The sequence below is a fragment of the Emydura macquarii genome, unplaced genomic scaffold (genome assembly GCF_026122565.2).
Source record: "Emydura macquarii macquarii isolate MOO-44397 ecotype Brisbane River unplaced genomic scaffold, CSIRO-AGI_Emac_v2 contig_1483, whole genome shotgun sequence".
NCBI lineage: Eukaryota > Metazoa > Chordata > Testudines > Chelidae > Emydura > Emydura macquarii.
This window is the reverse complement of record NW_027131620.1, coordinates 16,646,119-16,672,091: the sequence shown is the minus strand read 5'-3', so window position 1 is coordinate 16,672,091 and position 25,973 is coordinate 16,646,119. Positions and strand designations below refer to the sequence as shown.

Genomic DNA, 25,973 nt, shown 5'->3' with positions numbered 1-25,973 from the left:
CTGTTCAACAGTACACAGCAACACCACTCTATAGCTTACAGCAGAATAGAAAAGAATGAGTAGTGTATGCAATTGTAGATGCTGGGGAAACTTTAAGTAGGAAGAATAAAATTTTCCAAATTGGAATTTGACCAGGACAATGGGGCTAACTCCTCTCCTATTATTGAAAGCACTGTGGCTCTTCATTTAGTGACTTCAGGTGGCCTAGGTCTTGCTTCTATGTCCCAGCAGAAAGATGACACATCAGCAACACAGTGTCCCTTACTGCCGCTTGGGAGGCATTAGTTCAGAGAAAAGATATCCTACTGAAGACCCTGTACCACTCCTTGCAACACCTGGATTTTCTTAGGGGGTTTCCTATGCAATCCCTGACTAGGCCCAACAAATAACAATATGTGTGCATAACAGGATGCACTGCCACATTAACTACAAACCATGCAAAAGTCTAACACCTCATACTAATTTTGAATAAATTAGCATTAAGAAAAGCAAATTAATTTGCCTTCCAAGAATCTATTTTGATAAATGCCCTAAAGCGCTGTTAAATTAAGCTTGCTATGTGCTAGCCACATATTGCAAAAACAGTTTTCAATAGGAGGTTCCAGACAATATAAAGTACAACCACCTACTTCCCAAAGTCTGTGTTTGTTTCATGGTCACCATGTTTATCTGTAAAGTTTACTTTTCTTTGCTGCTGCAGGGAAGCCATTTAGATCTTCTTGTTCTGTAACATCGTGATCAGAGCTGTCATGGGAATAGTCCTTCATGACACTATAGTACACCGGAACATTGTGCTGGGTGGGTTTTTCAGTTCTCTTCTGTTCACATTTGCATAACTTTTTGAAGGCTGCTCTAAACTTCTGTGACATCAGGTTGTAAATGATGGGGTTGATGGCGCTGTTCAGATAGATGCACATCCTACTGAAGAGGACAAACCAGATGTTGAGGTAAGGAGGGTCCATGAAAGAGTTCACCACCACTAAAGTGCGATAAGGCATCCACAGCAGGGCAAAGAGGATCACCACCACCGCCAACATCTTGGTCACCTGTTGAGTTGGGAGGGACAAAAAAGAAATAGCTGATGGTACATCTCTTTCAAAAGGACTTTCCCCACTTTTGAAACTGCAGAGGGTCAGCTCAAGGTTGTGCATCACTTGTCCCATTTAAGGCTGCAAAATAAGGCTAGGTGGGGCATAGATTTGAGCTAGTCCTCTGGGTGCGGTCAGTTTCACTCCAGTAAGCACATTTTATAAAATAACACATTTAAGTAACAGGTCTCCCACCATCATTCAAGACCCTTAAAATCCCATTGAGAACAATCATCCATTTGCTGGGAGATGAGCTGGATTGAAAGGACTGAAGAGGTCAGAATTTCTATGACTGGGTGCAATTTTGAAAATTGCTTGTGATGGCAAAAAAAAAATTGAGGGGAAAACTATCCTGTGTTCTAGGGCAGAATCCCAAGCAGTATTTGATGTAGGAAGCATTCAAATTACTTCTCAGATATTTAAATGATTCTTTTGGACCATGCTGACTTTCCATGCATTTTAAACATTCCAGGTGTAAGTGATTCTGCCAGTAGCTGGTATTAGAGCACCCAGATTCCAGCATGAATTCCAGATATGTTCACAGAGCAAATTTTTTTTTTTTTTTGCACAGAGTAGCTAGTGAATATCTTTAAAATCTGAAGCATCTGCAAAGTTCTATATTGGCACACTAGGAACAAGGATGTGTTGAGAATTCAGAAATGAGCTACAGTTCCTCTCTGCTATATTCCAAATTTTTTTAAAAAATGCATTTCTCTTATATTGATTTTCCACAAAAATCCTAACCAGACAGTTGCAAACAGCCATTTCTCTGATAGGTGATCATCTCCCTTTCAGCACATAGTAAAGGACAGATTTCCTTATCAAACCATCTCCCCCTCACACACACACGTGGTACTTACACTGTAGTGCATCAATGTGACTATATACATATGTCATATAATAGTAATGTAACATTCAACAAATCTATTATGGTCTATATAAATGAAAGACAGTTTTCAAAATTATTTTGTATTTACCATGGCTGGAGATGGAAGATGTATGATATCTTGAAGATGAGGATGGGTTTTACACTATTCCAAAGGACGAAGATAACAGTCTTGATGGTTAATCTTTGCAAGTGCCAACTGGGATGTTGCTATTGATAATGACAATGAAGGTGATGAATCTGATGCTGAAGATTTTTAATGGGTATAAAAAAAAATTATATATGATCATAAGAAACATTGTTATAGCGATTAACTGAGAGAAAGTGCTCAACATGATGGAGACCAAAACCTCACCCGGAAAAGTAGTGGGGAACATAGAAAAGCAGCCAGATGTGCACAGAACGAAGTAATTAGGGAGGCATGGCCTAGAGCGAGAACTCACAAGAAGACACTTGCGTCCAGGAGGAGAGAGGACCAGATCTTCAGCTGGAGTGAAGTGGTGTTGCGCCAAGTAAATGGAGCAATGACAAGGATCTAGCCCAGAATGTCTTGCAAGCGTCTCTCTGTACACCTGAAAGTTCTGAACGTTTCCCGCTGAGCCACTGCACATTTATCTGCTTACCAAGTTTGCAAAAACGATTGCTTTTCCCTGTGTTTTGGTGCATCTGAAGTTTGTTTCTGTAAGAGAACTTGAAAGTGTTCACGTTGGACAAAGCTGTCCCAATCAATTGAAATCTACAGCAACAGGCAACCAAGGGCCTGTCTGAAGTGATCCTGAGTACAATTTCATTTAACCTTTAGTTCACCTCTACTAAACGTTTTATTTAGCTTGGACTCTTGGGTGGTGAAACCAGACTTGGCTACATATTCATTTGATTTATGCAGGCTGCAAGCATCCTTGTCCTGTCTGAACAGGCACTCCATTAAGGACACGTCAGTCCTCTGGGATAAACAGAAAATTCCGTATTAGAGATTTGGGACTTGGTCCAAAGTCTGCTAAAATCAATGAGAGATTTTCCATTGTCTTTGTGGGCTTTGGATTGGAACAGCCACTTGAGAACAAGACCCAGAAACCTTTGCTAGCCAGCGTAGGAAGACTGTGTATTAAGCACAGACATTCCTTCCTAAGGTGATGAGTTATCTGATTCTGGATGGCATACAATAGTGCCCTTCAGGTACATGCTCCAAATACAACCTTTGGTATGTTTAGTAGTGCTCTCTGGTGGACTTCACTTCCAGCTGGGAGACCGTAGTGTCATTTAAACATCTAAGATGATTTTTTTTTCTTTGATCATTTGTAACTCTGTCTTGTTTTGGTTGATTGTTTGATGCACCATCGTGTTTGTGAATGTACATTCATTAGAAACAGTACCAGTCACTAGTAAAGAGGGAATGTTCCCAATATGATGGAAATTAACATCTGGGTACCAATGGTTTCTCAAACTGTAGGAAATTAGGATGGAAGGAACCCTTGGCCCAGCTGTCTTTTTGACAGAACAATCCCCGCTTTTCAACAGGTGCTTATCGAAATGCTAGGAGTTCCCAGTACTTCCTCACTCTAGTTTTACCTGACTTAACATTCACAACTTCAACTCATTCCCATGGTACCTGATTCCATGTCACAATAACTCTGTGATCAAAAAGCCTCTTCCTGATCTCCAACCTGAATCTATCCATCCTCAGTTTTTGGTCAAGTCCTATAATTTTATCTTTGTCCCATCACATAAAGCCAGCTCTGATTTAACCTTGAGAAGAATTTTATTACCTTTTATTAAATCACCTTTTGTGTGACTTTTCCCACACACTAGGTACACTGATTTCTGTCTTTCATCATAGAACACTGCATCTAGATCCCCCAAATGAATCTGACAGTAATCGGTACTGATCACGATCTCACAGATGCGACCTAAGCAAAGCTGCCTCCAATGGAATACATATCTCCTTTGACTGAAATATTATTTCCTTCAGATCTCTCACAAACTCACTTCCATTCCAGCATTGCTGAGAATAAAAGAGTCCTACATCATATCAGTGCATGACTGACAGGAATCTTTTGCTGTCTTCGTCTGTTGGATACTCCAGATCTCTGAAAACAATGACTTACCTCATGCTGGCCTGGTGAAAAGTGACTACAGAACACAGTGAGTGATCATCCTTTCTTTGTGGCTATAATTAAATAACTGATGTACAGTAAACACTACATGTTGGATAAAGTTAATATAAGTAGAGTTGTTAAGCAGCAGAGAATTTATGAAGGTTAGGTGGCCAATTAATATGTCCTGGCTAGCAAGGGTTATCGGAGTGGTTTTAGTGACAAATGTCATCAGTGACTTTGAGAATGTTTCATTCCAGATATAACCGTCTCCAGTCGCTAAAAATAATTCTATTCCTTTGTGGACCAGGACATTTGCTGTGGAGATTCCTGTTACGACGCCTGCTTGGTTGGATGTGCAGCTCTGCCTGATACAGTAGGCCTGATTCCCCACTTCCCTGACAGCCTGTGTCATTTGCACCAATGCAAAGCGGATGTCAGATGCTACCATTTTGATCTGGTAGCATTGTGCAATGGCTTTGCACTGCCATTAAGTGACTACAAGGCACAGGGTAACAGAGAACCAGACCAGGATCAATCTGCTAAAGAACAAGTAGCAATGCTGGCCTCCTGCCTAGCCACATAGAAGCAAAGCAGTTACTTAAACTGCTCCCTCATCCGTCCTCCTGAGAAAAAATTAGATAGCAAAGAATCACTAGTTTACTGCTTCATAATAAAGGGGACGGTGGGCTTGAGCAACACGGGTGGAATCATCAGAAAGGACGTCAAAGTTACCTGCTTTCCTAGCCTAACGGGAGAAGAGAGCAACTGTTCCTATAGTGACCACAAAATACAAGGCTGTAGTAAATGGAGCTATCCTGCCCAGTACAAGGCAAAAGTGCTCAGTGCTCCTCATGGTATTTCAGTGAAAAAGGAGCCCAAACAGTGGTATGGGGGAGTGTGTCTGTGACTCTGGGGGCATGTTAGTAAAAATTCACCCTTACTAGAGGCCGTAAATGATATTTAAAACTTAAATACTTAAAAGCTTAAAAGAGAGAAACTAAAGCATAAGCCGGGATATTTGGGGAGACAGCTGTTGGCATCGGCTAAAGAGAGAGTGCTCTGAAGGACACTGAGGAATCTCAATATAAAAGCTATTCCTTGTTATAGCCTCTTCCACAGCCCCCTGCCCTGGAATGACAAGGGTGGGCAGCCCTAGCAGGAAGGGTTCTGCAGGCAGCTAGATCAGCAGGGAGCTCTGAGGAGCTGGGCCAGCAGGAGCTACAAACGTCTTGCAAAATGATTACTGTGTCAGATCTCTGCTAAAGTGGAAAGAGTGAGTCGGGGGCAGACAGGGAGGGAGAGATCAAATAAAACATCGGATGAGTTAGGGTCTTTGGTATTCAACGAGCTCGACTGAAATAATCCTTTGCTTCCAGATACTCCACTGGACATCTGGCTAAAACCAAAGGCACTACACTTTGTGGATAAAGATTTCAGCCTACGCACCTTTCCCTCACAGATCTTAGGCATTCGGTGGAACCTTGGCTTTTGTTTTATGATTTCAAGAATAAAAGATGCTGGGTGATTAAAAGCTAGAGCTGAGAAAGAGAAAACTGAACCGTTCAGGGTTTGTTTGCACGGTAGCCTTCTGACCCCACCTGCTCATTCTTAACTACAGTTCATAGCATAAGTTAGGACTGATCACCTGAAAACATTCAGATGAAAGGCCGCTCCCTGCCTCAGAGGGGAGCAATCTCAAATACGGAATCAGCTCCTTGTCCCGGGGGGATGGATCTTGGGCTTAGCTACCCAATTTATTTGTTTCTATTGATCACCCTACCCACCAAAGTAGTTACCCTGTCAAAGAAGGAAATCAAACTGGTTTGGCATGATTTGTTCCCATGCTGGCTGCTAGCAATTATCCCAGGGCATGTGGCTGCCTATGTGTGGGAAGCAGCTTTCTTCTCAAAGGTCTCTCTCAACAAATGCCTTCTGCATCTCTGTCTTCATCCCCGTTCCCCCAACAAGCTCCTTCTCAGTGTGATGCGCTAGTTTTTTTATATGTAGCTCGAAACAGAAAAGTCACAAAACGGAACCAACCCACAAGTATCTCAGTAAAGCACAAACTCAACAAAGGGAAGGTCTTTCAAAGCAGTTAAACAAACACACAATACATAACAGCTAACTCTAACTTCTTGGAGCAATCAGAGCTGTTTGCTGTAATGAGTGCATCCACATCCACAAGCACTTCTGTGAAGGCTGTGCCATGGGAAGGGGGACAGAAGAAGCTACACTGGACAACTCTGGGAGTAAAGTCCGTTTTAATCCACAGAACAGCATCACTCTAAGCCAAGGTCCTGGCAAGGAAAGTGGCACCTTGTGTTGCAATACATCCTCCTTCACTCTGAATGCATTTCCACTGGGGCTGAGTTCACAGCTCTCACCCGTGCAGAGGTTGCTGGAGTTATAGTCCTACCAGCTCATTTTAATCATTTAGGAAATGGCTGCTGCCAGTACCTCCCTTCCTGGCTTCTTTAGGCTGGATGCTTCCTTCACCCCTACCTTCTGCAACAATCTCACCTTAGGCAGCTGCTTCTGAGTTTCTGCTTCAGCTCTCGAGTGTCCCACCCTCTCACCTTCCCCTGGGGATACCTCCTCCCCTGCCTTATTTTTGTCATATCATCCCAACACACCTTCCACCCCACTTCATATGGTCATCCCCCTAGCATTTTTGTCTTGGCCACAGTGGTTTAAAGAAAATCTCTACTGCCCACTGGTGGTTATTTATTATCAGATGCAATAATTGTACATTTTTATTTATCAGGCATTGATCCCTAAGCACATTGTTTCCAACATCAACTTGGCAAAATAGCCTCCCTTATGAAAGTCACGTTTATCTCTGCTCTGCGCCTGTACATTCAACACAGATGATCTTAGGGAAATGAGCTTGTTAATGGATGACATTTGAAAAACTAACCAAATGCACCACTTGGCCCACTCGGACACGTGCAGCCTAAACAGAGAAATTGGCTGTAACTCATGTCCCCCCTTGTCCCTCCCCTTCCAGATTTCATAGATTTACAGATTTCAAAGCCAGAAGAGACCATTGATCGTCTAGTCTGATCTCCTGCCTCATGCTGGCCAGACAACCTCACCCCATAATTTCTGCATCAAGCCCAAATTTCTGTCTGAGCTATAGCATCTCTTTCATAAAGATATCCAGTCTTGATTTAAAGATTTCAAGTGTCCCTAAGCATGTTCCAAATGGCTTTTAACCTCACTGTTAATAGTTCATAGATTCATAGAGTTTAAGGCCAGATAAGACCATTAGATCATCTAGTATGACCTCCTATACATCACAAGCCATTAAATTCCACCCAGGAACCACTGTATTGAGCCCAATAACTTGTTTGACTAAAACATTACTTGTGTTTTGCTGAAGCATATCTTCCAGAAAAGCATTCAGTCCTGCCCTGAAGACATCAAGAGCTGGAGAACCACCAATTCTCTTGGTAGTTTGTTCCAAAGGTTAATCACTCTGACTGTTAAAAACTTGTGCCTCATTTCTAATTTGATTTTGTCTGGATTTAGTACCCGGTATTCTCTCCCTGTGAAGGTACTTATAGACTGTAATCAAGTCACTTTCTCAATCTGTTTGATAAGCTAAACAAATTGAGCTCTTTAAGCCTCTCACTGTGAGGCATTTTCTCCAGCCTTCGAATCATTTTTGTGGCTCTTTTCTACACCCTCCCCTTTTTCAACATCCTTTTTAAAATATGGACACCAGAACTGGATGCAGTATTCCAGTATCAGTCTCACCAGAACCAAATATAGAGGTAAAATCACCTCCCTATTTCTCTCCCCTGTTTATACATCCAAGGATCGAATGAGCACTTTTGCCCACAGCATCACACTGGGAGCTTATGCTAAGTTGTTAGTGCACAATCACCCCTAAACCCTTCTCAGAGTCACTACTTTCCAGCACACGCTCCCCCACTCTGTAGGTATGGCCTGCATTCCTTTTTCCTAGATGTATAATTGCATTTGGCTGTATTAAAACACATTTTGTTTGGATGGACCCAGGTTACCATGCGACCCAGGTAACTCTGCGTGACTGCCTTGTCCTCATAATTTACTACTGTGCATATCTTTGTGTCGTCTGAAAGTTTTATTAGCAGTGATTTTATATTTAAGCTGGATCACTGATGAAAAGGGTGTACTTTATTTCTGGTCTGAATTTGCTTCAGTTGCCTTCCATTAGATTGATGCAAGATCCAATAGCTGGGGCATGTTGCATCCTCTCCTCTCTGTCATGTTAGTCACATAAGCCCTGATCCTGCAAATGATTACACACCTGAGTAGCCCATAAAATTCAAACATCTATGGGTGTTTGCAGGATGTAGGTCTTAGAATGTAAGCTCCTCACAGCAGGGACCTGCCTTCTATTTGTTTCCTGTGAAATGCCCAGCACACTTGTGAACACTGTGAGATAGCAAAAATAATATTTATTGCTATGTTCGCACCATCTGCAGAAGCACATTTGTATTTGAAAATCTGCTGATTTCTAGCTGCCTCCTTTGCGCTTGTATCTACTTGGCAATTGTGCTTTTAAACAAGCTCCGGCACTGCAAGTCTCATCCTTAGGATGTCTGCTGGTTTTTTATGCTGGTATTTACCATTTCAGATAAGACACCTCCCCCATTTTTTTATTATAATAGCAGCCTCTGGTGCTATATCAAAGTTTCTGACACAAATGAGAAGGTGGCTTTCTAAAGGCCACCAGGAATATTTTCTGTGACATTTTCAAAAAGCTGTCAGTGCTTCTGTCCAGCCTATGGAAAGCATGAATGGCAGAAAGCAAATAACACCAACAACAAATGATTCATAAGCAAATGAGCCTATTACAGGTTTTGAACCAGTGTCACTATTTGTGAAGCAACATTCTATGGTGCTATTCAAGAGACGCATCGTCCTAAAGCAGTCTGGGCTGCCTGTGGCTGGAAAAGGGTGGGATGTCACCTGACATATCTCAGTGCTAGTGATCCAACATATTCCATAGATAGGGGGCCTGGAGACTGGGTTCTTGAGGCTAAGCCAAGGCTAGATGCCATGTCATGCTAGTGCAGTCATCTCAATTATTAGGGATGGAAAAGACCTGTTAGGTGGAGTCCATCTCCTTGTCAAGGGCAAGATCAGCCTTTACTGCACTTTCCTAAGAGGAAAAGCCAGACTCAGTTTGAAGCACTCCAGTAATGGGAGCTTCAGTGATGTCCCTTGGGAGAGTTTCCCACAGACTAATACAACTCTGCAATCCACTTGCATTTTCCTTTATATAGTTTCATGCCCCCATTTCTTGTTATTCTCTCCCTCTTCCCCCTCCCGCCAGCAGTTCCTTCCCTCCTTTGAGAATAATTCCCTTCAGATCAGTCTAACCTGAACTCTTTCATTAGCAGCCTGTTATGAGTTAAGCATGAAGCCGCACAGGGAGACCATACCTGTAAGGCCGGGAGAAGGCCCATAATTTCTTCTTAAGGGAAATGCACAATTACAAGTCAGATTTGGAGGCTGGAGAGAAATTAAGAGAGACCCCACAATAATGTAAGATGCTTGTAGGAATAAGCTAGTGTCCCTTTAAATAGTTTGAGGGCCTTCTTGTGGCACTCACCAATGTCTGCTTTGAGAAGCCACCAGAACAGCACTGTGTTGACACTTGCATGTTGTAACCATGGTTATTCCTACCTATCTTAGGCACTGATCTAGCCCCCACTACTGTAATATCTGAGCACCTCACAATCTTTAATGTATTTTAGCCTCACAACACACCTTTGAGGCAGGATAGTGCTATTATCCCCATTGTACAGACAGGGAACCGAGGCACCGAGAAGCTAAGTGACTTTCCCCGGGCCACAAAAAGTCTGTGGCAGAGCAGAGACTTGACCCTTGGTATCCTAAGTCATAGTCTAGTGCCCTAACCACTGGACCATCCTTTTCTCCATGCCTGTGTAGTTCCTTCATATTATGTTTTTTGTGTAAAGAGAAAGAGACATGAAAATTTCCCTATTGCCTCAGCCAACTTTTCACCACGTTCTGCCTGGGTACCTCTCCTCACTTTTCCTCCTGAGAGGTTCTTCTCTTCAGTTCTTTCATTTTCTTTGTTGTCCTTCTCTGGACCTTTCCAGTTGCTGTCTTTTCCACAGTCAGATGCCCAAATTGTCCATGTGATCCCAAGGGCCTGATCCAGATCATTGAAATCAGGTGGGAGTTTTACCTCTGATTTCATCTCGGAGCGAGACTGAGCACCAAATGCAGCCCCACTGGCCCTGCTCAAAGAGGGACTGTTACAGCATAGCCCGTGCCCATTGTTCAAAAATCATGTCAGGCCCTGAAATAGCATCAAGATTGGTTTAAAAATCACAAGATTTTAAAAAGGGAATCTATTTGGGGAGAGGGGAAGTTATTTGCCTTTGGGTGTCTGAGCCTTTGGAGTGCAGCTGTTTCATGTTTTCAGACTTTTCTCCACAACCATGAGAGCTAGAAACTTCCTTTTTTAGGAATATAAACTGAGATTCCCACATAATCACCTGTCTATAGGGGCTGGGGCCTTAAGAAAAATATCAAATGTCATGAGACTTGCAATAAAATTGCAAGTGTTCACAGCACAGCTAGTACCCCTTTGTCATGTAGCTTGATGCCTCTACTTAGACAACTCTATATGCACTGGTTTAAGCAACCAGATCTCATTGCAGGGATCCTGTTATCACCCAGTGCTACACTTGTCTCTTCTTTAAGCTCCTCTCTCCAAGAAGCTACCTCTGCATTGGAGCTCTCCTTAATCAAATGGACTATTTGGCTTTTTTCCAAACTGAAGCCTCATTATTAATTATCCAGCCATTTCTCCAGTTTGAACTCTGCCTGTGTCTTCTGGCTGCCCTATCTCAGGGTTTTATACTGTTGTCTTTCCCCATACTACCTGAGCTCTCCTAGGTGTTTGCAACACCTCCTTGCTCAATATTACCTGCAAATGTAATTCAGGTGCTCCCTACTTTTCCAGATCATTTAACAAGGTGTAAACAAAGCAGGCCCCAATACTGAACTAGACACTTTAATCTCCTCACAGGTACTGGCAGCATCATGAATCACCACAGTTTATGAATGATCCATTAGCTGTTCTTCAGTCCAGGTCACAGAATCTGGATCTAGGTGAAATTTCTCCAGTTAGCTTTCAAATGGCATTGTTAGATGCTCCATTAAAGTCCAGATTTATGACACGCAGAGCACCCTTTCTGTTCATTCCTTCTGCAGTTGCATCAAAAGAGCTATGTGGTTTATCTGTAGGGTGACCAGATAACAAGTGTGAAAAATCAGGACAGGGGTTGGGGGTAATAGGTGCCTATATAATCCCTGAATATCGAGACTGTCCCTATAAAATCAGGACATCTGATCACCCTATTTATCTGGCTTGATTTTGGTGTGTAGATAATTTACTGCTAACGACAACAGCACACAGTTAAATAGCTTGGCTGTGGTTCTAATGGGCAGAGTAAAGGACAGGGAGTTGAACTACTGTGTTCTGTTCCGGGCTTTGTCTTTCACTCAGTATGTGAAACTGGGCAAGCCATTTAAAGCTTCTCTTTGACTCAAATTAACCATATATAAAATGGGTGTGATGATATTTTCATACATTATGTGGGTTTGTGAGGCTTATTTCAAGTAAGTAGAGCACTCTGAGATCTTTGGATGAGGGGTATGAACAACAGCTGGAAAAAGGCAGTGCAATTTTGATCCCTTCATCATTATAGGATAAAAACAGGTACTTGAAAACATGCTGTGATTCAAGGAAAAGCTGACTACCCATTTAATTTCCACTTCTATCACCTGTCTGAGTACCAGTGAGGACAATGTGAAGCACATACTCAGCAGCACTTACATTCAAATTACACGGCAGCCTGTTTCCCAGAACCCCACAAAGGTTATTGCCTTCCAGACAGGAGACTGATTACCTTGCTTCTGCTATAGGGACCTAATCCTATTCTCACTGACGCCAATCATAAAACTCCCATTCACTTCAGTGGTGCAGGATCAGGAACTAAGTGAATAGGGATATAAACACACATGCTTCAAGGCATAAGCAAAACTCTAACTAGAGGAGGTTAATAAGAAACTTCCCCAGAGAGCAGGTTATTCCATGACTGCCTACAGTAGAGTTTCTTGGACTTTCCTCTTAAGCCTTGGGTGCCAACAACTGCTTAAGACATAATACTGAACTAGGTGGACCACTGCTCTGATCCAATGTGGCATTTCCTGTGTATATTCCTAAGAAATGGGAAGCTGCATGTCAAGTAAGCCTAGAGGCATAATTTCATGCCAACTGATTGAACTCAGAAAATGAGTCTCTAGTATAAATTACTCATCAACATTCAAAGGGCTGGATGAACCTCAAAAGTTGTTGAGTTCAGGTTTGGTGCAGATAAGTCTCCTGAGATGTGTGCACTTCTCAGTACTCTCTGTACCAGTGGGGTCTGCAGACCGGGGTTGGCAAATTTGTGTGAACAAGATTTTGCATGAGATTTGAGGGTCCGTCCGTCCATACATGAAACTACTGTGAGAATAGCCTTGCCTTTAATAATTCTGACCCTAACCAGGAAGCAGAAAAAACAAAAGTATCACCTCAAAACCTTAATGGTTCTTTTTGAGTTTAGGCCTAAAAATCAGTTAAGGTTTTTCCAGAGAAATGGGTTCATGTACCCTCCTACTGAAATGCAGCCACCTTTGGGGTGGAACATAGCCGCTATTTAACAGTGCACAATAATACTTTAGAGAAGGAAGTGAAGAAGAATTCTGTATCTAGCTGAAATTCCCAAGGCAATGCAGAGAATGGAAGCTCAGCCATGACATTTGGATTAGCACCCTTATTCTGATGAAAGGGGATCTTTAATGACTTTCTGTCTCATCCTAAAGACCATGGTTACTAATACATTTCTGAAGCAGGCATTAATGAGTCTGTAGCACCTAAATGGAAGACTTGCCAGACAGCTGTTTGATAGCTGAGCTAATACCACAGCTATCCTACTCCCTCTCCATCAGTGTCTCTTTAAACAGGCCCCTTTAAAACGCTGTCTGGACTCAGCAGGAAGCATCTAACAAAGTGCATCAGGAATCCATGTGAAATACAATGTTCTGCAAGCCATGGCATAAGAAAAGGTTTCCAGACACAGAACTCCGTGCACATAGCTGTCCCCTCGCCTTTTCCATGATAAACAGAACCATTTATGGGAAAATGGCACAGACAACATTCTGACATTAATTGTGTCCTTTACACCAATGAGCATTTGAAGATAATTTGTCACAAAACCTGCATCCTTTCTCACTCCTGAGATGTGCCCTTATGCAATGCAGGACAGAGAGAGATTAGCAAAACAATCCGAGGCCAGCTGTGTTATATATTCTTGCCTGTACCAAACTTTCAGAAAAAGAAGAGGCATTTCCACTGCCTCTACGCAGAATGTTTTTCCACTCTTGCAGGGCTATATAGCCCGTCTTCTCAGTAGTCCCTTCTATAGGGAAGGCTTTGCCACTGGGGCACCTGTAGAATATTAGCTTTATTGTTTACTTACAACCTTCTTTTCTTCTAAGCACTGGGGCCAGCCATGGAGATCTCCTATCCTTGTATTGACTCTGCTTATTTATAAGATCACAACCTAGGCTGGTATGATGGCAGGAACCCCGAGGCCACTATGATATAGAGCACTTGAGTATTTGGGGTTCAGATATATTGAACACAGTTCACATACAAAAGCTTGAAATGGGGGTTTCTGGCATGTCTTCCCAGTCAGTATTTTTTCTCTATGGTATTTTAGGTCGTATTTATAGCATCATAGAAATGTAGGGCTGGAAGCGACTTCAAGAGGTCATCTAGTTAGCCCCCTGCACGGAGGCAGGCCCAAGGAAACTTAGCCCATCCCTGACAGGTGTTTGTCCAACCTGTTCTTAAATTATGGGAATTCCACAACCTTCCTTAGAAGCCTATTCCGGAGCTTAACTACTCTTATAGTTAGAAAGTTTTTTCCTAATATCTAACCTAAATCTGCCTTAGCCTTTTACTTCTTGTCCTACCTTTGGTGGAGGTGGAGAACAATTGATCACAGTCCTCTTTATAACAGCCACTTACATATTTGAAGACTGTTATCACATCCCCAGTCGGTCTTCTTTTCTGAAGACTAAACATGCCCAGTTTTTTTAACCTTTTCTCAAAGGTCAGGTTTTCTAGACCTTTTATCATTTTTGTTGCTCTCCTCTGAACTAGCTCCAGTTTGTCCACATTTCTCCTAAACTGTGGCACCCAGAAGGGCACAGTACTCTAACTCAAACCTCGCCAGTGTTGAATAAAGTAGAACAATTATCTCGTGTCTTAGATACGACATTCCTGTTAATACACTCCCAGAATTATGTTAGCCTTTTTCGCACTGCTTCACATTGTTGACTCACATTCAGTTTGGGATCCACTCTAACCCCCAGATCCTTCTCAGTAGTACCACCATCTAGCTAATTATTCCCCATTTTGTAGTTGTGCATTTGATTTTTTTTCTTCCTCAGTGTGGTATTTTGCATTTGTCTTTTTTGAATTTCATCTTGTTGATTTCAGGTCACTTCTCTAGTTTGTCAGGGTTATTTTTTCTAATCCTGTCCTCCAAAATACTTGTAATCCCTCCAAGCCTGGTGTCATTGCAAATTATAAAAGCATACTCCCCACGCCATTATTTAAGTCATTAATAAAAATATTGAATAGTCTCACATCTGGGCCAGACCTTTTTGTAACCCCCCGCTTGATATGTCCTCCCAGCTGTGAACTATTGATAGCTTATCTCTGGGTACTGTCTTTCAACCAGTTGTACACCCACCTTATAGTAATATAACCAACAGCACGTTTCCCTAGTTTGCTTTTGAGACTGTCATGTGGGACTGCATAAAAGCTTTACTAAAATAAAGGCATATCATGTCTACAACTTCTCCCCATCCACTTGGCCAGTAACCTTTACAATGAAAGGTAAGCTCTGTGGGGCAAGAGCTGTCATTTATTATATCAGCACCTAGCGCAATAGGGTTCTAACGCAATTAAGGCCTCTAGATGCTACTGAAATATAAATACTACTACTAATAATAAGCATAGCTCATTGTCTTCTGAAATCCTCCAGAGCCCATTGAGTGGGAAGCGATAATTGTCCAAATATTATGATGGATGCAATCATATGTGCCAATAATCCTGTTGTTCTTGTTGAGAGACGCTCCCAATAGTATGTGTGTATTTTACATTGTGACCCTGAAGGAACCACTGCTCTCTGCCAGGTAAATGATTCACACTCTCATGCATCCAAAAAGAGAAAAAAGCAAAGCTGGAGGCTAATACCACAAAACAATATTTAGCTCTCTGACTCTGGCCTGATAAACTCATCTGTCTCTGTCTTCTCTCCGCTGCTCGCTGTGAACTGTAATAAATGTATTAAGCTCTAAGCAATTTGTTGTTAAAAACAGGATGGCTTTCAGCTAGATATTAATGGGAGGGTTTTCTACTTCAGAGACTCATTGGCTAATGGAAGAGTCTAATGAGGGGAAAGTAGTAGGAGCAAGAAGCATGACTACATTTAAGGCAAAGTTTGGCATTGGCATAAATACTTGGATATTCCATTTGAGAAGCTGGGTGAGCCCATCTCCTGGCAGATGATGGGCCATGTTGCTCTATGGGCCTGATTCACTTCTCATTCTGCTTGACTTCGGTGGAGCTGCTCCCAATTTACACCATTAAAAGTGAGAGAAGTGAAACCCTATAGTTCTCTCCAGCCTTTACTGCAGCCTTGATTTTAACACATGAAAATGGCCCCTGTCAAATTTAACAAGATGATGACAGAAAAAGAAAAAAGCAGGTTTTGAAATTCTTTCACAGTTATAATTTTCTGAAGGTGGAACTAGAGTCAGCGAAGGAAGAGAGACATTTTCAGCTGCAGCAGCTAATAAACTGCAAAGAGATGCAAGCACGAGAGCTGTGTGTCTATGTTTGAGGGCGTCACACACCATATCTCATTATCCCCTCCCCATATCTTATTATCCTCTTGCTCTATCCTCTTATCCCCCTAATATGGCTGCAGATCTTATGCATTCTCCCACTTGGTCCTTCCCAATTGCGTTTTGTGGGGTTTCTCCTACAGCTGCAATTATCTTACTGACTCCAACCCTTGCCCTGGCTCTACTGACAATGGTTTCTTCTAGGGATGCAAAGAATAAGGAAAGACCTATGAAGTGATCTTTAGACCATGCAGCCAACCTGAACAGGATGTTCTGGCTGTCAGTCACAGGGCAGTGAAGCCTGAGCTGCATTTGGAAGGTACCTCCTGGCTTACTGTCTCTCAGGAGCACATCTCTCTCTGAAGACTGAAAGAGACCAATTTTTCCAAAGTTTATTTCATACCATAATCCTTCTTCTGGTCAGGGGCCCCTGTGTCTCATCTGATGTTCCATGCAGCTTTATAATTCAGTTGGATCCAGAGGGAGGTAGTGCAATCCAGATAGGGCTAGGAACCAGGAGATGCATGTTTCTCTTCCTGCTTCTGCCACTGACTTGCTGTGTGACCTTGGGTAACACTCTTCATCTCTCTGTGCCTCTGTTTCCTCATCTGTGTCAGGGGGATAATGATACTGATCCACCTTTATAAAATTCTTTGAGAGCTACAGGTAGAAATATTATTTTTATATTCATATCTCAGCCTCATCCAGGGACCCTCAGGCAGCAGCAGATCAGAAAGGCCTTAAGAAACCTGAGGCAACCCAGAGAGCCCCAGTATACTGAGAAGTCCCAGAATCTTCTGGAGGCTTCCTTACAAACCACACATTCGGAAAGGAGTGTGACGGAAAGGAGACACAGTGCATTCCCATGGCAAATATCCTGCATCTGCCTGTCTGCAAGAGGGGAATCAACAGGTCTCAGCTGGGCCTAGAGTTGATAATTGTTGCTGAATTTAGTTGAAAGTGTGATATGGTGCTTTGCGAAGCTCCACAAAAGACAAGGCAACAGTGCTGAAGAGCAGACAGCATACCTCAGGGAGTGATGGGTATCAGTCAGGAGGGGGCATGCCGTAAAGGGGCAACTTGTGCAGGAATTGCTCTTTGAAGACTGTTTTCTGGATTCTCCAACCACCAGAATACAGTTCCAATGTGGATGCCTTACAAACTGAAAGCCATACCCTAAACTGTCAAAGACAGCATAGTCTAGCAGAAAAAAAACATAGGGCTGGGAGCCAGGAACTCCTGTGTAACAATCCCACATCTACCACTGACAGGCTTTGGGCAAGTCATTTAGCCTTGGATTTTCAAAATGAGGTGTATGCATTTGTGGATGTAACCTGAGTGTGTGATTGTGGTAAGTGTATTCAGATGATGATGGATAGGTGTCTACGTACCCATTAGAACAGGCTGTGCATCAGGGGGAGAGTTTCTCTGATTACAATCAGGAAATTAGGGGTGAAATCTTGGCCCCATTGAAGTCAATAAGAGGTTTAGCCTTGGTGTGTAAAAGCACATGCACAGTTCTAAAAACCCTTAAACCCTGAGCTGGCATGAAATGCTAATCATATTCCTCTTTCTTTCAAGGCTCCTGGGAGGATAGTTAATGTCAGCACAGGGCTTTGTGACATGATAGGCTGTCTGAATGCCAAGTCGTAGTGTCTTCCCACGCCACACACACAGCATTGGAATTGGTTGAAAAAAATTGAACTTTTAAAATTTTCTGATGTAAAAAGGGGACACTATTTTTTGCAAAAGACAGTCCCATTTTCCAGCCAACCTTTACAAAGCACTTATCAGTATCAGCGCGTCCATGCCTCAAGAGTATATGACTATTACAATTTGTAGTCACTATGAGCCAAAATCAGCCCTGGTTTAAGCAGGTGTAATTTTATTACACCAGGATGGAACTGGCCTTGCAAACTGCAGTCTCCAAATCCACATCTGAATCCTCCGACTGTCTACCTGTCCATTTCTGCTGGAAATTGTCTAACGTAATCCCAAAGAACTTCACTTACATATTGTTTACACTTCTATACCACTTCAGTTCCCTTATTTCAAATGCTAACATTTCACCCACTTACTTTAAAAGGATTCAGTACATGATCTAAACCTTTCCATGGAAAGAGAAAAGACCGAGAGTTAAAGGAGAGAGACTAGAAACACACGCACGCATACAGCCTAACGATCCAAATACAGAGCTCTATTCTATTGCACCTGGTATTTCACAATTGTCTCCTCACTGAGATGCAGTGACTCATTCCCTAACTAGATTCCCTTGGCAGCTCTGGAAATGGCACCTGTTCCAATCCAGTCCTGCCTCCTCTGCACCAATGGAAAAGTTGACTAATACACAATAAAGTAAAAGTGCAGGTGTAAAAAAGGGAGGTCAGGTTGAGACTGGCTGAAAGACAGGCCCCACTTGACTGAAAGCGCAAAGGAACTAGCCACACAGAAATCAGTATCCCAGATTTAGTATTTGTTTTTTAATTGCCCCTCAGCTTGGCTTGGTTTTTTTTTTATTCTAAGTTTCACAGATTCCATTGGTTCAATCAAACTTGAATTGGAAAGTTTTACACAAATCTGTCTGGTCAGCTGCCTGTTCCAGGAGAGAGTGATGGTCCCACATCCGGACACTGGAACTGTCCACTAAGGGAATGGGAATAATATGGTTGCAGATAGTTATAATCCAGACAGCTAAGGTATGGGTTAGACAGAGAATGAAAGCACCTCCAGATAGACAAGTGAAGGCTAACAGGAAAGAGCCAGCCAAACAGGGACTAACCAGCAAAGAAAGGGAAAACGTCTCCCCCTGGTGGAGGAAAGCTCCTGTTTTTACACTTGGTGAGTTTGCTCTCCAGAATTAATTCACATGCTCTTGGCTCTGAAAGGTGCTTGGAGGGAATGGATGGGAGTCTGGGTAATGGCGCTCCTGTCTGGGACCCTGTGTCCCATCAGATCTCCTCTTCCTTGGCGATTTTAGGGTTAATTAACCCTGATCCCAGTTTGGTGAGTTATGGTAATGAACCACCAGTCTAACTGTGGAGTGAGTTAGTAGCTAGCCTGCAACAAGAACAGCCTGTAGCCAGGACAGGTCACAGCTCCCTTCCTGCAGAACTATCTTCCGGTGCATGTAGCCCACAAGGCCATCGCTTTGCTTCTTGGCCTCCTCAGCTGAGGCAGACCCTGGGGGACTGGGAAATCAGTGCTCCTGTGTAGGCAGAGGCCTTTTAAAAGAACTCAGCCTTTTATCAGCTTTACGCCTTTACTTCTCTTACCCCCTGACGATTTCATTGCACCGGGAAGGAAAAGAAAACACGGAAAGAGCAATAAAGGCAACAGCACTATTCCTCTGCTCAGCCCTACCTTTCCCACACAGCCTTACTGTCTGCTGCTGTGGGTGGGTGGGTCGATCAACCCTTTAAATCCAAGACGCTGTGGGCTCTGCTGGGGAGCCTGCCAACTTTGGGGGGGCATAGGAGAGATGATGCCACTGGGTGTCACTGGATAGATGGCATTCCAGGCCCCTGCCAGGTAACATAGAATCATAGAAGATTAGGGTTGGAAGGGACCTCAGGAGGTCATCTAGTCCAAACCCTGCTCAAAGCAGGACTAACCTCAGCTAAGTCATCCCAGCCAGGGCTTTGTCAAGCCGCAGCTTCAAAACCTCTACAGATGGAGATTCCACCACCTCCCTAGGTGACCCATTCCAGTGCTTCACCACTCACCTAGTGAAAAACGGATCAGAGCCGCAGTTATAAGAGATCCTGCCCCAGGGAGGCCTGCACGGCCAACCCCGCGAGGAAAAGGCAACTCTGCCAGCCACCAGACGGGTTCCTTTACTGCGGGAGGAGGCTGTGCACTAACTTGCCGGCCCTTCTCCACCACCTCTCTCATGCCTCCAGTCCCTGCCCTCTCCCTTCCCCCCATGCTCCTGACCCACCCACCCAGGTGCAGCGGGAGGGGGGCAGCAGACTGGCTTTCAGGCTGTACCTGTTTCCTGGAGCTTAGAGCCCCCCTGTTGCCGCGGCAGGAGAGCTTCATGGAGCCGGAGTCGGAGCCGGGCGGCTTGCCCTGGTGCCTGGAGCTGAGCTGTGCAGCCTCCTGCAGCGAGGCGGGCAGGGGGCCCGTGAAGAGGATGCGGGCGATGAGGCTGTAGAGCACGGTGGCCAGCCCCAGCGGGAGGACGTAGAAGACGGTGAAGTCCAGGAAGTAGATGGGCAGGTAGAGGGTCCTGGAGACCCTGTAGCCGCAGCTGACCTGCGCCCCGTCCGAGAAGGTGGCCTGGGAGGTGTCCACCAGGAAGAACCACATCAGGCAGTAGAGGGAGGTGAAGAGCCAGACGCCGGCGATGATGCGCTTGGCCCGGGACACGGTGCAGAGCAGCTGCGCTTTGATGGAGTGGCAGATGGCGATGTAGCGCTCCACCGTGAAGGCGGTGATGGAGCACGCCGAGATGTTGATGCCCAGGTACTGCAGGTAGGTGATGCACAGGCAGCCGGCGTAGCCGTACACCCAGGAGGCCACCACCTCCGAGATGTTGGGCAGCCCGGCCGCCAGCAGCACGATCAGGTCCGCCACGGCCAGGCTCACCAGGTAGCAGTTGGTGGGGGTCACCATGTGCTTGGTGCGCAGCACCACCAGCACCACCATGGTGTTCCCCGCGATGCCCACCCCGCAGATCAGCAGCACCAGCAGGATGGTCACCACCTGCAGCTCCAGGGGGTGCTGGGGCATCGTGCCCAGGGTCCGGTTCAGGCTGCTGTTCCCCAGAGGGGTCCCGAAGCCCAAGGTCTGGTTCTCCATGGGCCCTGGCGTGAGAGCTCTCCCGCTGCTCCCACCGGCTGCCCGGCTGCTCTCACCAGCTCCCCGGCTGCGCTTCAGGTGTCCTGGGCGAGGAGAGACAGGGAAAGTCAGTTGGTCCAGACAGCCGCTCTGGGCTCCCCCCGACTGCTCCCCCCATCCGGCGATCCTCCCGCCCCGCAGCTACCTCCGCTCCCGCGTCTTCCCCCCAAAACCAGCGGGCGGGGCCCTTTGACTGCGCTGCTCAAGAGTTAGGCAGGATTTTGTGTTACATGCAAAAGTTGGTCCTCCCCGCCCCAGCACATACACAGAGAGACACCTGCACACACAAAGACACACACCCCTGCACGCGCACACACCAGCACACACACAGAGAGACACCTGCACACACAGAGACCCCTGCACGCACATACACACTCCAGCACACACACCCAGAAAGAGAGACACCCACAAACACCCCAGCACACACACACACAGACACCCACACACACACACGACCCAGAGCCCACACTCACGCCCCAGCACACACACACTCACGCCAGCACACATACACACAGAGAAAGACACACACCCACACAGACACCCAAGCACACGCGCGCGCACAGACACACGCGCACACACACACACACACACACACACCACTGTACACACGCACACCCCCATACCGCGCAGCAGCAGCGGAGGGGCCGGGCGCGGGGCCGGCGGGCGCGGGGCCGGCGGGCGCGGGGCGCACGCAGGTGTCCAGCTGGCCCAAACTTCCCGCGCCTGCCATCGCTTCCCAGCGCCGGCCCCGGCCCCGTGGCCTTTCCGCCGCCCGGCCGCTCGTTTGCTTTAACTCCGGCAGTTTCTAGCCTGGCCGAGCGAGAACCAGCCAGGGCGGGAACGCCCCGGGGCCCGGCCGAACTCCGGCAGCTCCCGGGCGGAGGCGCTGCTGCCGGGGCAGGCAGGGATGGGTCTCGATGGGGACCGGGGCCCGATCCCCCCCCTGCTCTCTGCCGTGTGACTGGAGCGGACACCGGCAGCTGTCGCTGTCTGCTGAGCCCGAGCCACTCTCTCTGCCTACAGCCTGGCCTGCGGGAGCGGGGGGTTCCCGGCTGCACCCAGCAGCTCTCCAGTGCAGGGTCCTAGCGCGCCGGAGCCGGAGCGAGACCCCCCGAGCCTGCCGCCAAGCAAACCTCCGCCCGGCAACAGCCCCGGGACCTAGCGGGCAAGAGCGTCCCGGCTCCTGCCCTGGGCTGAGGGGTTGTGTGACAGGGAGCGGGGCTTCTCCGCCTCCCACCTCGGGGACTAGCGGGGAGAGATCCCGGAGCCCAGCCAGGTGGGGAGCCCCGGCTAGTCCGCCCCCCATGGCCTCTCCTCCCCAGCACCGGCCCTATCGCCCTCTGCACGTTCAGCCCCGCGCCGCTCCGCTCCCCTCTTCTTCAGCCCACCTGGCCCGTCCCTCCGCCTTCGGAAACACCTGCCCCGGTGCGGCTCCGTCAGCTCCCCAGCCCTGCGGGTCTGTGCAGCCGCAGCTTTGTTCCAGCCTTCGGGATCCGGGTTGCGCCGGCCTGCCTGTGTGTCGTTCACAGCCAATTCGAATTGAACAGTCCCGGTTTTCTAACGCACGCTGCCGCACGTTTCAGCCGCAGTCAAGTCTTGATTGAAACTCACAGAAACGGACTGAAACCTCCCCTAGAAGTTTCAACTCCTGACCCTCGTTATAATACTTCCTTGTTTTTAATAGGAGTCGTCAGTTATCAACTTTTGCTTTTCGGTACAAAGAAAAAGGAGATACACGAATCCTTGAGTGTGTAAAATCAGGGCAGCATAAAGTGAGGAGAGCCCTCAAAGAAGCACGACTGATTTGGTCACAGATGAAAGGATGTGATGTGACTTCTATGTCCACGGGGATAATCCCATTGATAGAAACTAACCCGGGCTAGGTGAGCAGTGGGACAGCAGAGAATAATTAGAACAACGCTAATACTTGGAATTTGTCTAGCCCCCTCACCCAGATTTCTCACAGCACATTACAAATATTAATCCAACCTCACAATCCCCATGAGGCAGAAAAGTGTCCAAACAGTTTACAGCTAGTTTAAAAAGAAGCACAGAGGTGAAACGACTTGTCCAAATACCATTCAGTGAGCGATATAATGGATTCCAGAAATCCTGGCTCCTAATTCCCCATTGTAACCACTAGACAATACTGTCTACATGGGGAAGGTGATCTGGAAAAGAGGGACAAAATAGTCCTGGAGAAGGGGGCTAGGCTTCCTTGCCATCATCACAGCTCCAGAAAAATTGAAATCACTGACTGGCCTATACTGGGATTAGACATGTGGTCCTTCCTCCTGATTCAGTTTTAGTTTAGTTTTCATGGTGACTTCTCTTTTCAGCCTCCCTGTTGCTCAGATAGCAACAGTTAGGTCAAAGAGTGTATACTCAATGAGATTTCATGAAGATTTAAACTTTGTTGCCTTTCCTGGAGTCATTTTTTCCCCGTGAAAGTGTGCTGTTAGTCAGACCTTCAAGGAATTACTACCATAAGCATTTGGCTGAGAAAGCAGAATCCAGCATCTGTATTTACATAACATGAGATTTAGTGTCGAGGGCAATATATCACTATTTTCCCTCAGCCGTACTGATACTTCTGAGATCTCTTTGCATTTCCAAGAGGGTGAGAAGAGTCACCCTGAAGAGATGCTTTCAATTTCAAGAAACAATTTCTTGAGCAAGCACTGTGTTTGCAAAGACAAATTGCTAGTGAATCCCATAACATACAGAATGGAAGTAGTAGTCAGGGGGAAGGAAGCAGATTTCAGTTGGATGCTGTACACGTCTGTTGTGTTATCTTAAACAGAGATGTCATGGCTATAACCACACAAATTCATTTAATCCTAGCCACTGTGGTAGCTGCAAGCATGTGTCCAGAACATGAAAGCTCTTTCTACCAATAAGGCATGGAAGGAAGGAGTATTAGTGATGAAGGCAACATTTTTGAGCTTGCCTGACTTGTGGCTGGGCATGTGCAAAATGCACCTCGTTTGGAAGGAGCAACTATTAGGATAAGAGGGGCATTCAATTTCCATGCCCCATACAGTCCTCTTTCATAAGACTGCAAACAATGGGCTAATTAATAGCAATTGTATCTGAGGATTTTATTGGTACTGGACTGAGACTGACAGGTCAATTCACATAGGCTGACAGATGGTCAGTAGTTATGGTTTCTGTACAGGACCTGTCACTGTGGTCTCTATGCACTATCAAATGGTAACAACTTTTGGTTACTTTGATCTAGGTCAGATCTGAACAAGTGACCTAGGAGTGAAACACTCCATAATGTATTGCCAGTCCCTTAGTTGCATAGGCTCCTTTCTTCACACTTAGCAGAACTCAGTTTTTATTTTTTTATAATTTTGACAGATATCAGAGTTTATTTTTATCCTTTTCTCCATATTACATTTTTTGCAGTTGTGGGAAATTATGGGGAATGATTTTTTAATGACAGACATTGAGATTAAAAAAGATTTACAACCATAAAGCACAAATTGTCAATATCAAATGTCAATATGTACACAGTGAATATCCTTAAATCAAACTCTAATAAGTGCTCCAGAAGCATTTTTCTTACTTCGCCTGTCTGTAAATTTCTATTATTGTCAATCAAAATACTTTTTGTCAGTTTGAGTGTGTATGGTGAAATTGATGTTTACCCACATTTACTGATAAAAATCTTCCAAGCCCAATTATAAGGGGAGCTGATAGCAACCGCTATAGTTTGGTTGCCTAACACTTTACATTATAAAAGATTCCTGCTGCCTTTTCTTTGAAAATCTCTCATGCCACCATCATTTGCATCAGGCCTTTGACATGCGGCAGGTGGAATCCTTTTAGGCTACAGATGTTATTTTTATCTCATGAAATTCCATTCAGTTTGGCTCTTACAGCAAGATATCGAAAATCACCATTTCCCTTCGCAGCTTGTAAAGGGGGTGAAAGGGGCAGGCTCACCTTCCCTTCTAAACCTGCACATGACAGAATTTGTTTTTCCCTTAAAAAAAACTAAAGGAATTATACACAAAAAAATACATCGAAAGACTGTTGTTTAATTGTAAAGCCAAGCATTCGAAAGTTCGGAAATGCCAGATCTGTGGTTGCCCATGCAACCTTAATTCTGCCCCTTTGTGTGCATGCATTATTACTATATAAGCACATGATAAAATACTATTTTTCCACAGGACTGCCCTCCCCCCCCAGTACCAGTAAGTGCACAAAACAGACACACAAGGGTCTGTGCTGCAGACAGTCATACATCTAATATTTCCTAACTTTTGAGTTCTTGATCCAGAACCTAAACAATATTCTCTTAACACATTTTTGTATGTTGTATATCTAGATAATAAATACACATTATATGTATGTATACATAATGTACATAAATACACAGTGTACTATATTTATTTTATACAGTGCTTTGTAATGTTGGTAGATTACTTTTCTAGTTAGTGAAATGTGAGTCATCATAATTATCATCATCGTTATTGCTGCCCCCTGGTATATGGGCAAGAACATAGCATATTCATTACAGATTCACAGCATTCCTGGTTATTTGGTGCTTGGCATCATTAGCAAGGCTGCAGTGCATTGGTCCTCCCTGAGTGCAGCACTGTTGCTCCACTTCTCTCTTAGCCTGGCTCCAGCCTTCATAAACATACTTTTCCTATTACTTCTCATTGTGAACACCAGAGGAATAATAGCTGACAACATCATCAGCTCCCACAGCTGAATACTATATGGTAACTGTCCAGATATGGGATTTACAATGTCAGGAACTCATGTCTTCACCACTGAACCAGCACTTAAAGTTTATTACTTAATAGCACATGTCATTACTTAATTATTTTCTAATTGTTGGATGATTTAATTCTACCTCTTACCATTTAGCATTGTTTCAGTTGCATTTTTCACCCAATGCTGCCAGACTCAGCAAACTCCTCTTTCATTTTGTGTTAATAGAGTAACTTTCAGCTTCCCACCTGAAGAACCTTTTGATATAATAGCCACAGATTTGCAGGCACTGAATGTGGCCACGCACTTCTTGCTCTTCTCTATCATGACCTCCAC

General features: G+C 44.9%; 1 protein-coding gene across 1 annotated transcript; it reads right to left on the bottom strand.

The window, feature by feature from the left end:
- Nucleotides 1-665: 665 nt before the first annotated feature.
- On the bottom strand, nt 666-20,867 carry LOC137157370 (thyrotropin-releasing hormone receptor-like). Its single transcript, XM_067554643.1, has 2 exons — nt 20,055-20,867; nt 666-1,046 (listed from the first exon to the last, which is right to left on the bottom strand). Exons 1-2 carry the CDS (start codon nt 20,865-20,867, stop codon nt 666-668), a joined length of 1,194 nt encoding a protein of 397 aa, XP_067410744.1.
- Between the last annotated feature and the right edge of the window lie 5,106 nt (nt 20,868-25,973).